This window comes from Melozone crissalis, unplaced genomic scaffold, assembly GCF_028551555.1.
Source record: "Melozone crissalis strain CALT ecotype California unplaced genomic scaffold, PUWL_Pcris_2 ptg000006l_1, whole genome shotgun sequence".
Classification (NCBI taxonomy): Eukaryota; Metazoa; Chordata; class Aves; order Passeriformes; family Passerellidae; genus Melozone; species Melozone crissalis.
This window is the reverse complement of record NW_026535784.1, coordinates 32,202,121-32,218,978: the sequence shown is the minus strand read 5'-3', so window position 1 is coordinate 32,218,978 and position 16,858 is coordinate 32,202,121. Positions and strand designations below refer to the sequence as shown.

Sequence of the window (16,858 nt, the reverse complement as noted above, 5' to 3'; positions counted from 1 at the left end):
AAAGGCTGTCAGATCCCTAAGATGTGCAAATAAAGCATATTTATGAGCTCAGGTAAAACATCACCAATACCTCTTGGGCTCCATTGCTCTCTCTTTTCCCAAAGTGTAATCACTATATGAAACAGCCAATTTTTCACAAACTACTGAACAAATAAATAAAGTCAGATAAATATTTCTACTTACCACAACCAGATTAACATGCTAAATATCTGGAATTCATATAATCTTGAAGTTGAATATTTTACTTTTATAGGATGCACTTTACTAATATTCATTATTATATTAAATTTAGAAAAAAGAAATAAAAAAATTACATCACTCCAGTTTCTAGTTTCCACAGTTTAATCAAAACCTTTGTGGCACTTTAGAATATAACAACTGCAAAAAAACCCCTAGTCTACAAGACCCAACTATTTGCTATCATATCAGAAGTATTAGAAAACATTTTCCTTAAATGTTCTCACGTTGGAATATAAGTTTTTTGAAAGTGTACATTTATTACTAATTAGACACAATTAATAACTTGAAATAGATAATCTGACAAGATCAGAGCCTTTATAGCTCCGGCTGATGCCCTGTGAATTACCTGAGAGGGGGCACTACAGGACAGCCCGGACAGCTCACTTATGCGGGCGGCAGCCGTGGGGTTGCTGGAGCTGATGAGGACAGGAGGACTGATTTCCATGGAGTGGCGGTTCTGGGAGGACTGAGAAGCCTTGTTGGACATGGTGAGGGAGGTAAAAGAGTGCCGTTTTTTGGTGTTTTTCTTGGTATCGGTGTGCTTTTGGGTTGAATTGTTGTGGGCTGCCCCAGAGGTACCTTCTCCAGAGTCAACAGCAGAACCTGAGGGCTTGTCCAACTCTATCAGCTGTTTGGCTGCTGTGTTAAACTACAAAAACCAGTAACATGTTAGTATGTTTTTTATTTATAAAAGTCACCTGAATGTAAAAAAACATCCCTTTTTCTTTTTATCATAAGATAATCTCAACCATGCAACTTAAAACTGTGGCATACCAACCTACTCTACAAATCTGTGAGTGACAAATCATTCACTACAAACTCAACACACTTACTGTTGGGCTGGTATGAAATTTTACCATCAGAGGTAAAATTTCAATCAATAAGTACATAATGCCATAGTCCAGACATGGATTAATTCAGCAATAACCACTGCCTGTATCATCTAGAGGTCAGACTAAAACACAGTGATCCCCTTTGACCTTATAACAGAAAAATCTCTGCTACAAAACTTCTTGGATATTTATGTAATTTTCAGCCATTTTTTTGTTTTGTCTATGACACAATCCTGCACATTTGCATGTGGGCTCTTGAAGATATTCCTCCTTTATATCCTTTGGTACTTGTGCACATCTTTAACGCTACCAGCAATGAAAAGACAGGCTTCCTCAATGCAGGTTTAAGAACACAGTAGGACAGACTAAATACCCAGCTATATCAGTACACTGCCTGGCAACAGGCACCTATACAGGCATAAGATGGCATAGGGAGAAAAGAAACATATACAGGCAATTTTGTGGAAATACCTTCTCAGCTTCTGAACTTTCTAATGTAGAGGCACCATCTCTGTGCCATTTTCTCTTTCTTTAATCTTATCTAAAGAATTTTTGTTCAAATGAGATTTTCTATCTGCTAATTTGTAACAACAATACTACATTAAATGCAAACAAGTCCTTTCTTTCCAATGAAGAAATGAGGAATCCCACACATTTTCTTCTTACAATGAAATGTAAGCTTTATAATGGAGAGGAGGAGAGGAAACCAACAAACAAACCCTCTACATCTTTCAAATGCCCTTTATTTTTAGAAAGTCTTAGCACTATTAGAAATAATAACATCAGAACTCTCATGTAATCATGAGCTGAAATAACACCAGCACCAGTTTTCTGAACATGTACCACTAAATATGAATACTGTTACTTGAAAAGTGTAGGTGATTATGAAGAAAGAAAAGATCTTTTCTGAAGAACATCAGGATGAAAGAATGAAATTAGTTACTGTGGAATTTTATTTCTATTCTTTAGCAAATTATTTCTTCTATTTATTGTACCAGTTTCCTGCAAGTCTTGAGATACCTACTATGCTCATGAAGAGTTTTAAAGTAGTATTTTACCCCATCAAAACTTTACCAGACAAACAACAAACCATTAATTATGATAGCATCAACATTGAATTAAATGCAGCTCCCACAGATGACCAGCTTATATTCTGAACACAAGTAGATATCTACAGATATAGATATATAAGGTAGTGTAAAAGAATAAAGTTTTTTTTAAATATAGAAGAGGTTGGTAAGTGATATTTGAAAGATTTTCATATATATAGAGAAAAAAAAGATGAAGTTCAAAACTAGAACTACTAGAACAATGAGGAGTTGACATAAAAACCTTCTACAGAAGAGGAAGAACTACATGGAATATACTGCAGTGGACGAAGGGCATAATGGGAAATTTGAACCAGGATATAAAGTCAAGAATATAGAATTTTTTCCTAAATGTTCTTATTGTTGGTCCTTTAGAATGCAACTGAAGAGAACTGGAATCACAGAATCATAGAATCATTTAGGTTGGAAGGGACCTTCAAGATCATCAATATCCAACCCATCTGCCATGGGCAGGGACACCTCCCAATAGACCAGGTTGCTCAGAGTCCCATCCAACCTGCTCTTGAACACTTCCAGGGATGGGGCATCTGCAACCTCCCTGGGCACCCTGTTCCAGTGCCTCACCACCCTCACAGTAAAGAATTTCTTCCTAATATCTAATCATAACCTATCTTCTTCCAGTTTGAGTCCATTCCCCCTTGTCCTCTCACTACATCCTCTTGTAAAAAGTCCCTCTCCATCTTTCTTGTAAGAAGGAAGGAGAAGACAACATCAGAGCAGTAAACAATCCTATGAAAAAGGTAGATGCTACATTTTCCTTCCTGCTATTACTCAAGATGGATCATATTGATCAAAATAATATTGTATTACCTGCATATAACAGAAGATATAAACACATCATTTTCTCCAATGAAGCCCATTATTTAGATTATTATTGAACTTTAAATTTAGATCAAACATACTTTAAACAGACCAGTGAAAACATTATTTCATTACAAAACATTGAGGCTGAAGGATATGAAAGAAGTAGAAAGTAAGACCAAAAAAAAGCCTATTCTGCTGTTCAGCTTGTCAGGGTCTTATTTGTCATCACGACAAACACGCAGGTTTTTCAAGGTCTAAAATTTTATCTATTTTGCACATTTTATTTTTTTTCAACTCAGATTGAAATTCTTCACATACTTCCTGAGAATCTAGGTATTCCATACTGTTGATACAATGGCTGCAACTGTTTCCATTCCTATGTAATCTACTTCGTTATTTGCAAAGAACTAGCTAATCAGAGAAATTAAGGGATCACAGAGGAATGAAAAGGAAAACCAAGAGCCACTTTGCTAACAGCACCCCAAGGTACCTGTTACACCTAATTATATTTGTTTACCTCCAGAAGCTATCAATGCCTGCAGAATCTGATTGCGTTGTACAGTGAACAACCTATTAGGGAAAAGTTAAGGCTTGCCCATGGGATCAGTTCAAGATGCATTCAAATAAAAGCAGCATTCTGTGCTTTTTTATGCAGAGAAGCAAGCAAATGAAAGTTACATGAATCTGAAGATAGAAGAGAACTGATTACTGGCCTCCTCTTTGAAGTAACCTGGGGACAGCAACAGCTGCAGAATATTTTGTAGAGTGCAGTTTACTTCTCCTTGAGAAATTAAGGACCTGCATGCATTCTCCAGTGAAATGGCTAACAGATATTCAAGGTCACCAAGGGACTGAACCCAGGTCACGGTATGAAGTGTTTAATCTAGCACTCCTTTCTGCAACAAATACCTATGTACCTAGGCCTGCAGTGCCTACATCAGTTGTTTTCCTTAACAGACATATTTTCATTGAGGCTTCTTTACTTCAATCTTTACATTCACTTTTTTTCTTTTTTCCCATTCAACAAAATCTTTGCTGCAACAGGAAGCCTGAAATCCAATTCCTTTTCCCACAAACTCCAGGAAACTGAAGAACTTTCCAAGCAGGGCAGGACAGAGGCAGCTGGCTGAGCCAGGTCTCATGCTGCAGCAGGGCCGAGGTCAGCACACAGCTTTCCTCTGCCTGCATATGTCTGCAGGAATTACCACTACTGCAAGGGCTCTAAGAGTGCTGCTTTGCTACACTAATTTTAAAAATGAATTCAGGTGTTCTTTACTTGCACAAAAGTAAACAAAATCTGACATTATTTTCTACTGACAATTTGACTGAAGAGTGATTTCTTTTCCCTGATTTTTATTCTGTTTTGGGCATTTGTATTTGTTTATGAAGTGTTAAACTAGGTCAAATCATCCAATTTGAGGTCTAAGAAAAATTGCAGAACTGTAATTTTTCAGAAAAAAATCTAATAATATCTGTTTAGTTATGAATAATCTTTGTTTTTGGAACAGCAATAACTATAAGTGTTAACTGATTTAATAGAATCACTCTTAAAATTTCTCTCAAAATGTGTTCAGTCTCACTTTTACTATTACCACAAATTTAATACATGAAAGTTAGAAAAGAAAGTAGCTAACATTGAAGCATAAAAAGGCAAAATTTGTCCTCAAATATGATCAGACCTTTTCATGGACTTCATTAACTAAAATTTTATCCTCATTGTAAAAGAAATATCTCAATTATTACACCTACACTACAGAATAAATATCACAGACTACGCCCATTTTATAGTTAATGACTTCAGATAATCTCTAGTAAATGGAGCTACGAATTCACATTTTCAAACAAAAGGATGTGGGCTAACATACACAAGGTAAAAGTTATGTCTGTCATTATCATATGATAGAATTCCCCAAAAATAGGCAATGATTAAAGGATTGGGAAATGCAATGAAAACTACCATATAAAAATCTTTCAACAATATTAATTACTTTTCATGTTCATTGTCTTTCATAAAATTGGTAAGAATAGTTTGCTATACTTGTTTCTATCAGTTGTCTGTATATTTTCCAGAACAATAGTTATGTACTCTCAGAAACCAGGCATTTCAAAATTCAAACCCATACTTTACTGCACATCTCACTGCCCTCCATCACAGCATGCATTTCAGTTTAGTGTATACTGAAAAAAAACCACCTATCTGATTTGAAGTAACTCTTAGGGTATAATTTATCATTCTAGACTTTCCATTCCACTTTAGTTGGGATTTGAGAAAGTGTACTTACTTAAGTGTTGATGCCTGCTCTAAAAGGGTTTATTGAAAATACATTTTCTTAGTTGATGGAATCACTCTAAAAACATTAACAGAAATATGTTTTGTGACTCTCATTTTTACATATTTTTTCAAGGCCATATATCCTTTTTGCAACTTTTGCAGAGAGAGGAATGTAGTTGTTAGCTAAATAGCTCAAGTGGCTGCCCTAGGAAAGGGCTTTTTCTAACAAGGCTAAGTAATTTAGTTTGAAAAAACACTACAAAAAGCTTTACTGGCTGAATTGAAGGGGCAGTTAATTGCAAGAAGTTAGGAAAGAATACCCAAGGGCAAGAAATCATTAAATTGGCCTTTAAAAACATCTTAAACTGAAGCCAAAATTGCACTAAGCAAGTTGAAACTTTTTTAGTCTTCTTTTTTTTACAGTCATGTGAAATTTTCTACCTCCAGACTTACAGATCCTTACATCAAGCCATAAAAATAAATATATATTTTTCCCTTTTAAAAATATCAAATTCTATTTCAGTTGAAGGCAGTAATGGCTTTTGAAGTTCCCATCTCATCACAAGATTCAGAAATTGAATTAATAAAACTTGACTTGATTCTTAGTATGGTTACACATTTCTTCTGTGACCTGAAGTACATATTTCTCATCCCAGAGATAATGTGAAAATACTTTTTTTCTTTCATCATTCTGCCTCAATTATTTAAATGAAATACTGTTGGTGCAGGGAAGTGTATCTTACCAAGTATTCACAGCATGCCTATCAGAAAAGGACAAACATTATTCCAAACCTTTGTATCCTTCTGTAATACAAATTTGAGTAATCATTGTGGCTGTACACACCGTTCCCAATCACTGATGTCTTTCTATATAAAAGATACAGCTTTCAACTCTTAAAATTTAAAGGGTTGGGGAAATTTTCGCAACTGCAACCTCTTACTGTAAATTGCTGTAACACATGACAAATGCAGGAAGATGGAGGAGGTTTTATATATGGCTCTGTTGATGAAAAACTGATCCTTTACCTGTTCAACAACAAACGATACCCTTTGACATCTTAGTTGTGCTAATTTGGTTTTGAAGGATGGATATTAGGGACAGTCCAAAGGTAACTATTTCTCTGAATTGCTGATGGCTTTCATTTTGTAGCTAAATGTGGTTTGGATTGACTGCATGACTCCAGTATTAACTAGAAAACCCAGTGACTGCCTCCAATTACACTCATTTCAATTCCATTCCATAAAAATAGGTATCAAATAGCCAAGCGAAAATCACTGGTTCAACTGCTGAGGCCATTAACTTTCCCAAAGAGAATTTTAGGTCTAAGATTATTTATATCTCAGGTTATTTTAGAATCATCACCAGTACTGATTATTTTTCCTTTCAGAAAATTAAACATACAGTGGGCACAGCCTTACTGAGGACCCAGCTTTACTCACCTCGACATAGGAAATTGGAAATATTCCTATCTTGTCAGCCAGCATTCCTTCTGCCCAGTTTTCATCCACACGGCGAATTACAGTCAGAACATCATCCTGTGTGAACATGCAGTGATTATGTCTCCCAGCTCTAATTTAACTTCTCATTTAATTTTCCTCCATAACACAGGAGTAATCAGAGAAGGCAGGACATGGACAAGAACTGCAGAGAAGGCACTCTGTAAGAGGAATATGCTGCTTTGGGGGTTGAAGACAGCTCAAGCTGCTCTTTTTCCTATTTTGTCAGAGCTCAACTAACTGCCCACATCTCAGTGATCTGAGTTTGTCCTTAGTGCCAGTCTTCCTGTCCTGTTCAGTCCATGTTACTCATCAGCCCTCCTTTAATTCCCTGGCGTTATTCAACAGAACCACAACCATTTTCCTTCTCAACTGACTCATTACCTAACCTTCCCTAGATGTTGTTTTTCTACTTAAGTACTTAAGAACATTGCTAGTGATATGACTTCCTTCACATCTGCAATGTGAGTGCTTCTTTAGAAGATGGAACGTTTTTAATTCACAGCATAGGTTATTTCTCATAAATTAGGAACATCATGACTGCAAGTATGAAAAAATGCATTCTCAGAAATAAAACATCAGAGAAATTATATGTAATTTATAAAGAGAATGAAAAACTAATCAATATAGGAGAAATACTTGCAGATTTACTTGTCCTTTTCATATGAGTGCAGCTCCAATAAGAAATGCAGATAATTCTACAAAACATTTTTTATGCAAATAAATGAAATTATTAGAAGAAAATAGTAAGTGTATTCTCTTTTTACCTTTGCAAATGGTAAACAGTCTTTATCTGCTTCCTTGTCTTTTACTTCAAAATCATAAAGTGCTTTGCACTGAGGCGGAGGTTGAGGTAAAGGTTTAATAATTTGAACAAAATTGGTAGGAAAAAAGCCATGGATGCCATTGACTTCTCCATGATACCAATTTTCATCCACCTGTCGACGTAAAATGATGATGTCTCCTTTACTGAATTTAAGATCTCCAGGTTCTTTTCCCTCGTAGTTATACAATGCTTTGGCACATGGTAACTGAGGTACACCCTAAAGAAAAAGGAAAAAATAATAGATTATTAGAATTAGATAAGCGTTACTGAATAAAATTTATATAGTATTTTTGGAGAGTATGAATGAAGCTGCAAAGTATGAAATTGCAAAGTAAAATTGTAGACATATTTTACTGCAATGATTCTACTGATTTTTACCCACACAAGTGGGAAGAGCTTCAGTTCTCAGCAGTCTCAAGATCCCTCTAAGTTTCATTATGATTTTTAACATACAAAGTTTCTAGACACAGAAAAGGCAGAAAAACCTAATACTTTAACCCTCATATACTAATTCACTAAGATTAAACATTAAAAGAAACAAAGCAAGCAAACTGGAAAGCAACCTGACCACCTGAGATACCACTGGCAGAAAAATGCTGCAAGAAAATACAACACAGGAATAAAAAATTTGCTATAAGGCCTTTAGGGTGGTTTTCCTGCCTGACTTTCTTATTATCTTCCTCACCTTATTTATTTCATGGACAGAGAATAATAAAGACAAGGACATAAAGGAGGTGTTTTCCAGCTTGAAAAACAAATTTCAGTTAATTAAAAATGAAAAATTTCATCCTGGAGCAACTCTTTTAATTCAATTATTTATTTTAAATCACAGCTAATAAGAATTACTGGAAAAGATCTGTTGAAGGTGTGCATCCTTGGGTTTCCCTCACTTGATTCCTCCATAATATCTGAAAACTGTAGATCATTGGTGCTGCTCATGAATGCAGATCAGAAGGATTGCAATTTAACACTGTCACCCTCCCTTATATACATTGCAGGTATTATTTTTTAATTACTCAGCCTGTATCTCCAAATTTTGCAAGACAGAGCTGTAAAACTCTACAACTCTAGTATTAGGGCTACTGCCTTCAAAATTGTCTTTTCCGCAAATTTAAATACCTGGAGGGGTGCTTACCCCCACTTAATGATGCAAACAGCAGTAACTTGCATTACTAATAGAGTCTTTCCAAAGCAAAGGCAGCCTTTATAATCACATGGAGCATAGTATTTCACATCTTTGATGCAAGCCCGTATGGAAAAAGCAAAGTTTAATGAAATTCAAGGTTGCTGATATTATTTGCCACATCTACCCTATGGTGTGTCTCTCCTCTCAAGTCTTCCACCAGCTCAGATTGTAAATTGGAGTTGCACTTGCAACTCCAATTTACAATCTCAAGAAGTCACACACAATGCAAGGAAATTTACAATACCTCAAGAAGTCACACACAATGCAAGGAAATTCTCAGAAGGATTTATCACTTGGAGTCTGGCAACTGGGCAGAAGACAGTTTTGATAATGCATATTACATTGAGCAATATTTTATCTTTCAATATAATCAATTTTTTTTGGTCAGCTTTAACTTTTGTCCATGCATATTAATGTCTCAAATGTATAAATAATATCTTAAAGATTAACTTCAAACAGTCAAAGGAGAACCATGTGTGTATATACATAGGTACAGAGGAGTATTATTTACATATGAATACAGGAAAATCAAAGTTCCTTCTATTGTCTCCACGATGAATAAGAAAAATATCATATTAGCAGTATCCAAGCAATTGTTCACAATCGGTGATCTCCAAACTGGAGCAAATAATATTTTTCTTCATGATCACACTTAATTGCATCAGTGCACTATGATGCCACGCTCTGTACAAACCCGGATACAGAAAAACACATCAAGTAGGGAATTAGTGGGCTCAGCCAAGTGAGGGGAAAATTAACGGTCAGAACAGAAGAATTAAAAAAATCACATATATATATATGTGTGTGTGTGTGTGTACTTTTTAGTTTTATGTTCTCTGCAGAGTACACAGACAGAAGGAAGGAAGCAGTCAGTGTAGATGGAGTATGAGCAAGCACAAAGAGAGAACTTCGGGGGAGAGGAAGCAAAAAGAAACAGACCTCTAAACAAGAGAGGAAACACTGCTTGCTTATCCCTTTCCATCACAATAACAAACAAGCAAACAAACACGCAAACAAAAGGATTAGAAGCCAAGAATTACTTGACAGAAAGCAGGCCCCAAGCAATTATGGCTACTAAAGGATACAGAAATCTCTCTTGCACTGGAGGTAATAGTTTCACTTCTCCCAGGAATCTCACCATTGTCCTGGGAGAAAGCTTTCTATGTGCCCACGCTGAGGAAGAGGTCTTAGGTCAGCTTTTTTTAATAAAATACAGTTGGAAAAAAAAATCTCTTTAAAAACAAACAAAACAAGGCAGGAGTACCAGTGCAGATCATGTCAAAGCAATCAAACTCATTTGTCATCATTTAATTGTTAGAACTCCATATTGCATTTATGCAGTCTATCACAAAGGCTCCCACAAACAAATCTACAAAAGTACAAACATCTGTTTATGCTTTATAGGAAGGTCCTTTCCCAGTGTAAAGGTTGAGTTTGTGCAAAGCTTGTTTCCCACATTAAATAGAAATGGTTCCAGTCCATAATTCCAAATAAAACAAAGTTCAACAAAACACACAGTTCCCAGTTGGTCTTCCAGGGATTAAAGAGAAGTGGTTAAATGACTGAGAGGAGAAGTGGATGACTTTCCCTTCTGTCCCAGAGGGAGGATGAAGTGAGAAAGAGCGGGTGCAATGGTGAGGGCAGCTTTCAGGGGTACAGGATCAAGAGCCCTCGAGCACCATCTTCACATTCCTGCTCCTCTGAGCAACCTGGAGCCGTGGCTCAGAGCCGGTGCCTTCTGGGCCCTTGTGGTCAGGCAGCTCCAGCCCCCTGTGCCCCTCTGGCTGCTCACCAGCAGAGATGGCCACGAGGACACGCCGAGCCAGAGTTTACATTTCACTCCATGCCTCTCACTTGGCTAAACATGAAAGAAAGGCTTTGGAAGAAAAACTTTGCAGCCTACCCTTAAGTTTACAGCTGCCACTTACCCTTGCAGCTCTTGGAGTAAGCAACAACAACAATAACAACAAAACAAAGATAAAAACCATTTTAGGAAGTTAAAATATAAAATTCAGAAGGACTCCACACAACAAGTTCTTAGAATTATATCCTTAGTCCTTATGCAAAAATATCTGAATTTCTAGAGCTACTGCTGATAGACAAAGTGTTTAAAATAATTTTTAGCAAAGGCATGGATATACACATATATTTCAGATGCCAGATTCCTTTAAAGAAAATCATACATGATGACATCAAAACAAATGGCTTAAAAAGAATATGAAAAAATGCATATGCATTCATATACATGAGGCTCAGGTTCCTCAGCTTTCTTCTCCTAATCCAGATATTTTGTCTTAGAAACCTACAGAATGCACTACTTTGTTCTTTGGATTTATACTTTTGTTTTCAGTCACCTTATTTCGAACTCCACTTTTATTTTTTTAATGGGCAATATGCAACTGTATGTATTTTTCATCAGCTTAAGCCAAGAGAAACTTATGCCTGCGAAGAAACACAAGATCTGATTTCCTTTAAAAAAGGAGCTTTGGTGGCAGAAGTCCAAATGTAAATATGCTTACACTGGCACAAAACAGTGCTCAGTTTGTACATACTGCACTTGAAGAACCAACATTAGCTAAAGTGGCAAAAAATAGCAAATCCTCTCCCAGGGAAATTAATGGAACAGACACGGGATCAGCCGCATCTCTGTTTCTTCCGAAGCCTCCCAGACACAGCGCTGCTGCCTGTCCCTTTGCCAAGCAAGCAAGGCATTCCCTGTTCCCTGGCTGCAGGATTGGGAAGTGGCCTGGGCTTCCCCATGAGCCAGCTGAATTTACCCAGAGTAATAACACTGGTTTCACCTGTCTGAGTTTCTTAGACACTGAGTGTTTTCAAGGGGCCAGGAAGTAGTGCCTTTTATAGGAGTACTGCTTATGTTGATAGTAAGACAAAAACAATTTTCTGAAAGTGGCTACATGCTCTATCAGCTTCCAGAAAAATCCAGCTTGATCAGATACCTCAGCAGCAGTTTTTAGGCCTACCTTTATTTACAGAAAATCTAAAACCAGGAAGTTGATCCATGTCATGAGGGGATCTTTAACATCCATTATTTGCAACTTTCTTACAAGGAAAGCCAGAAAATTGATTTTTCTTCATCTACACTTTTGTTTTCTTTCCATGCAGTTCCTAAATCAAACCAAGAGTCACATTAATGACCAGGACAAGTTGAGAAAGTACCACAAAAAATCTCAAATTACACAGCAATTGAAAGTACAGTAAGTCTAGTGATACAGAGGTACTTTTTTCAGTCAATTCTTTTTTTGTTTTTTCCAAAACCATCAGTACTGTAGGACATAGTTGATTGCCTGTGAAAGGTGCTTTTACATAAGGATAACATAATGCAAATGTGTGCAGCCAAAACTTGTTTGCAAGGCAGATTTGGGTAAAGTGGGTTCTTAATATGTACATCCTCCAGTAGGTACAGGCAAACCTGAGATTTCCTCTTCAGACTCTTAGTCATTCAAACCTTTTGAAGGACAATATTGCTTCTTTTAATCTTTTGGTGTATTCTATTTCATGTAATTGCTTTCTTGATTCAAATCTTTCAAATGCATCCTTCCTATTACTTTTTTTAAAGTGTATTTTTGCTTTCTTGCCTTCTTTAGCTTTACTAAGCTGTCCAGTCCTGCAAGAACATCCCCTTTCACATCTGTATTGTTTTTATGTCTCTTTCATCTCACTGGCTCCAGTAGTAGTTTGAAGTCTTAATTTATAGCCACCTGATCTGATTGTGATTCAATTTTCTTTGTTTCAGCCTGCTTTGTTCCTTTTCTGCTTGCATTTAACTTTCCATGCATTTTGAGACATAGAGCATATGAAAATATTTTACCAAAGACCTTCTTAAACTGCTTATATTAAAAGATGTGTTTTCTCAAGTTGGATTTCTTTCTAAAGGAAGGACACATATTCCCTCTGTTAAGAAACAGGTACATTGCTTTGGCCTGAAAAATTAAATATTTAGTTTTGTAGGACAGAGCAACCTAGAGACGATACCATTTGAAACTAAATCTCCGTTTCTTTTTGAGCTCCAGAACACAAAGTGTTTCCATAATCCAAGAAGAATGTTAAAAGCTGGCTCCCTGCATATACTTTTGTCATCTAAGGAACAATTCAAACAAGGTCAGGTTTGTGCAAAGAAAGGCTCACTTGAGTGTTATTCATCTGTACCCAACACAGACTTGTTGGCGTAATCAACCTTATGCACTTCTGCCATCAGAACTATCTCAGAAGCCTGCATCAATACAAATGAATTTTTTTCAGATGAAGTTTGTCTGAGGTCCTGCTATCTGGATGACAAAAAAGTAAGATATTTTTATGTCAGGAGGCTGTATCAAACTGCCAGTATACTGTAATAAACATAAAAACAAACCTTTGGTAACATCTGATATAAATTACTATTGCTGTGCTGAATACAGTAAACCAGGGTTTGGGGTTATAATAGTTCATTACATTAAAGAAGTGAGCAATGTTAATGTTGGTAAGTACATTCATTTCTACTGGTTTCCTACAATACAGTTGTACTAAATATAATTTTTCTCTGCACCCATAAAGCAAAAGGCCAAACATTTGACTTTAAAAAGTGCAAATTTGTAGTTGTTTTGAAATGCTGTATTCAAATATAGTTACTTGCTATACAGCTTCTGATTTTAATGAAAATAGAAGTTTAGCATCAAGAGGAAACCAGCTAGCCAGGTTGCCCTGATCAAAGAGATCAGGGTTTGAAACCCAACTGTGTGTAACTTAACCCATATAACAATCATAATTTTGAAGAAAGATTACTTTAGGGAAAATACCAGGGTACAAAATTAAAAAAAAAAAAATAAGCCAACATATTTATTATACTTTTGCAATCAGTAAAAATTTTAGGATCTTGATAAATGAGGGAACAGGATTACATTTTTACTGTTGTTTAATTAACTGAAGTTAAAAATTCTTTAGTAGACTTTACTAATTTTCAAGGTTTCATCCATCTAACGCAGAGTGACACACCAATCACTCCTAGAGCCCTTTGCCTGACTCTATTCAGGACTTTGCCAGCGAACTTTGCTCTTGGTAACTTGCAGAAGAATGTCACAGCACAGACTCAGAGAAACTTATATTCTATAGCAGATGGGTAGCTCCTTTATTCATGTAAGCAATTCTTATATGCTCTTTTAAGGTAAATTTCAATGGTCTACTTAAAGTAGCCATTTTATTAAAGCCCTTTTTGCTTCCTCTGTCCTAACAGCTTTTAGGAGAAAACATTTTGCCTTTTTTTTCTTGTCTGATGTTCAGAAATAAATACAAGGTTGTTTAATGTAAGTATGAGCAACTCTTTCCCACAAAGTTGTTTTGTAATTAAAAGCTGGAATACAGGAGAATGAAAGGAATTTAAAGATGTTGCCTTAAGGCCTAAGCAATCACACTAATAATACGGAAGGTTAGGAAGGGACATCTACAAAGCTTTCCAAAGGCACTTCTCCCAGTTCCTTTCTGTGTCACACCTTTGTAAACACTTTTTTTTTTTTTCAAATAAAAAGTGTGTTTTCAAATGCTGCCTTTTTTTCTTTGCCTAGTCAAAATGCAAAGTTCTTAGCTACTTCCTTTCCCAAAGTTTATTAAGTAAAGAAAATTCTGAACACTTTCCACTGAATTAAACTTTTAAGTTAATAAAATAAGTAAGCAAAAAATAAAAGAAAGTGGAAGAGAAAATAATTATATCCTGCACACAGCATATCCCCAAATATTTTAACTGTATGCATCTGACATGTTCAAGATTGCTTCTTCCACAAGCAAACAAAATGAATTATGAGAAAACTGCTCTGCACAGGAGAGACTGAGGAGGTAACTTTCAAGATGCAGAAGAGAATGCAGGTCTGTATTGCTGTTGATTTGCATATCAAACAATTCCATTTTGAATCTTTAGAAACCTTTCGATTAATTGTTTACTACAAAAGATTTTTCCTTTGAAAAACCCCAGATCCTTTTACGAATCTAAACAAAACCTTAAATTGTGCACTGCATAGAGCTAGGATGTTTATATAAAATAGCTACTTCCAAAAGCAATGATTTGTTTGAAAGATCTGCTCGATAAGCTGTTACACCAACACCACTGCTCAAACTGAAAGTGCCACTATCTTCATTGGCTTTCCCGTGATATCTTCTGACTCAAGGGCATTTGATGTCTTCATCAAATTTCACCTTCCTTGTCCCAGTGCCACCATACAGCAGCACAGATCTCCTAATCTCTTTTAGCACATCAAGTTAATATCAGCACAGCAGCACAGGTTCCCTCAGCACTTAGATTCTCCTAGCAGTGTAACTTCCAGTGTGTTCTCTTTTCAGGTAATATCACCCATGGCTTCTAAGACAAGAACACTTCATACTGCAAGAATAAGGAAAGAGAAAGACATTCATCCCTCTTGGCAAGGATACATCTACAACTCTGAGACTGGATAGATGGACTTACTAGTCCTGCTCTGAAGTGCCTCTAACTTCTGTACATCCCTGAAGCAGTCTCAGAGTGGATGTTAGAATATATCTAATGTTCCCCAGTCATATCCAATTTCTGATTATTAAAACCCCCATAAATATCCCAAGTTAGAAAGGCACTAACACCAACTGCTTTGATAGTTTTGTTGTTCCAAATTCCTCTACCCCTATAAAACAGCAGAAAATTACCTCCCAGTTATTAATTTCATCTTTTTGGAGAACAGTTTGGAAAAAGAAAAATAGGTGCAGCTGATTACTAATCCACTTTATTATTTTCTCACTGTAGACACTTTGAAAAAAGTGTCTTTATAATGGTAAGGCAAACTTTTTTTTGGTGGGGGGAGAAAAGAAGTAAGTGAAGTGGAAAACCGCAGCAAGAAAAGAAGCAAACAAATTTAAAAATATCAGAATAAAGTCTATGAAGGTCAGGAGCCTGACAAAGACCTAGCAAAAGACTTTGAAATAGTATGTCTCGAGTACTTTTCTAAGATAAATATATCCCTGAAGCTCAGAGTACAAAACTATTTGCCTGTACAAAATACCTAATTACAAGATAGTACTTTTGTGTTTACCAAGAAGCCTCATTTTGCATAGTTATCTAGTAAATGCCTTTCACAACGACTCACTCCCATCCAAAATCTGTTGCCGGAAATGTGACAACTTTCTGGTGTGAATAGTTTCTTAAATATAGCTTGCTTTTTTTTTGCTTATTATATGAACATAAAATCACAAAACAAGAGAAAATAAAACCTTCTGACCACTACCAAAATACAAAGCACATCTCAGTGTTAAACTCTTTCCCTAAATTCCTTCTTACACGGCTAATACATAGCCCTTCCTTTCATTCATTTTAGTTTCCACATAATCTGGAAATTACACATCTTTGGCATTCTTTTGCTGTTGCCTAAATTAATACTTATCCTTGTAATACAGTGATTTAGAATTTACTTTCACTGTCAAAAGCCATAAATGCAATTGCCTAAACAGTGAAATCATTAATTCCCAAGCAAGATGTGTGCCATTCTGAGCTCCAAGTCCAGAACAAATAGAAATTTTCATGTAAACTCAGAATGCTTTTCTTTCCTTTTGGCTTAATGGGAGGCAGCTAGAGAAGCCACAGACCTTCATATGCCCTTCCACAAATAAAGCATCAATAACTGCAACTGTTATAATTCAAATCTGCCCTACTAACTGAACAGCCATCTAACCTTATAACAGCTTCTATCAGTCACCAGAAAGGGGGGGAAAAATCACCTAAACATCCAGAAAACATGTTTCTGTAATCTACACAGTCAGCAGGGCAGACATACCATACATGACAGCTGTTGTGATTTCTGCATCATATGCAGTAGTTAAAGGGATACAGTCAACAGCAATCTCAGAGACAGCAATCATCTTGCAATGCTTAGAAACATCTCCATTTGGTTTAACAATTTTCTTTTTTTAATATATGAACACAAAATCTCACCACATTAGAAGAAATAAAAGGGAATCTACATAAAGCTACAGGGCTTTGCTAACACCTAGGAAAGATTCCATGATTAATGCCATACTACCAGGCTGTACTATGATGGAGTAGTGGGAACAAATTGAGCCATGTCATCTGCCAGTCTTTGCATG

General features: G+C 36.1%; 1 protein-coding gene across 2 annotated transcripts in view; it reads right to left on the bottom strand.

Moving 5' to 3' along the window:
* The window catches only part of SH3RF1 (SH3 domain containing ring finger 1), an 84,217-nt gene that overhangs the window by 25,042 nt on the left and 42,317 nt on the right, over positions 1-16,858 (bottom strand). For both annotated transcript variants that reach the window (XM_054295700.1, XM_054295701.1), the window contains exons 3-5: positions 7,523-7,798; positions 6,699-6,794; positions 587-889 (exon numbers count right to left, since the gene is read on the bottom strand). In XM_054295700.1, coding sequence (XP_054151675.1) covers positions 587-889; positions 6,699-6,794; positions 7,523-7,798 — 675 coding nt within the window. The remainder of the gene's footprint in view (positions 1-586; positions 890-6,698; positions 6,795-7,522; positions 7,799-16,858) is intronic.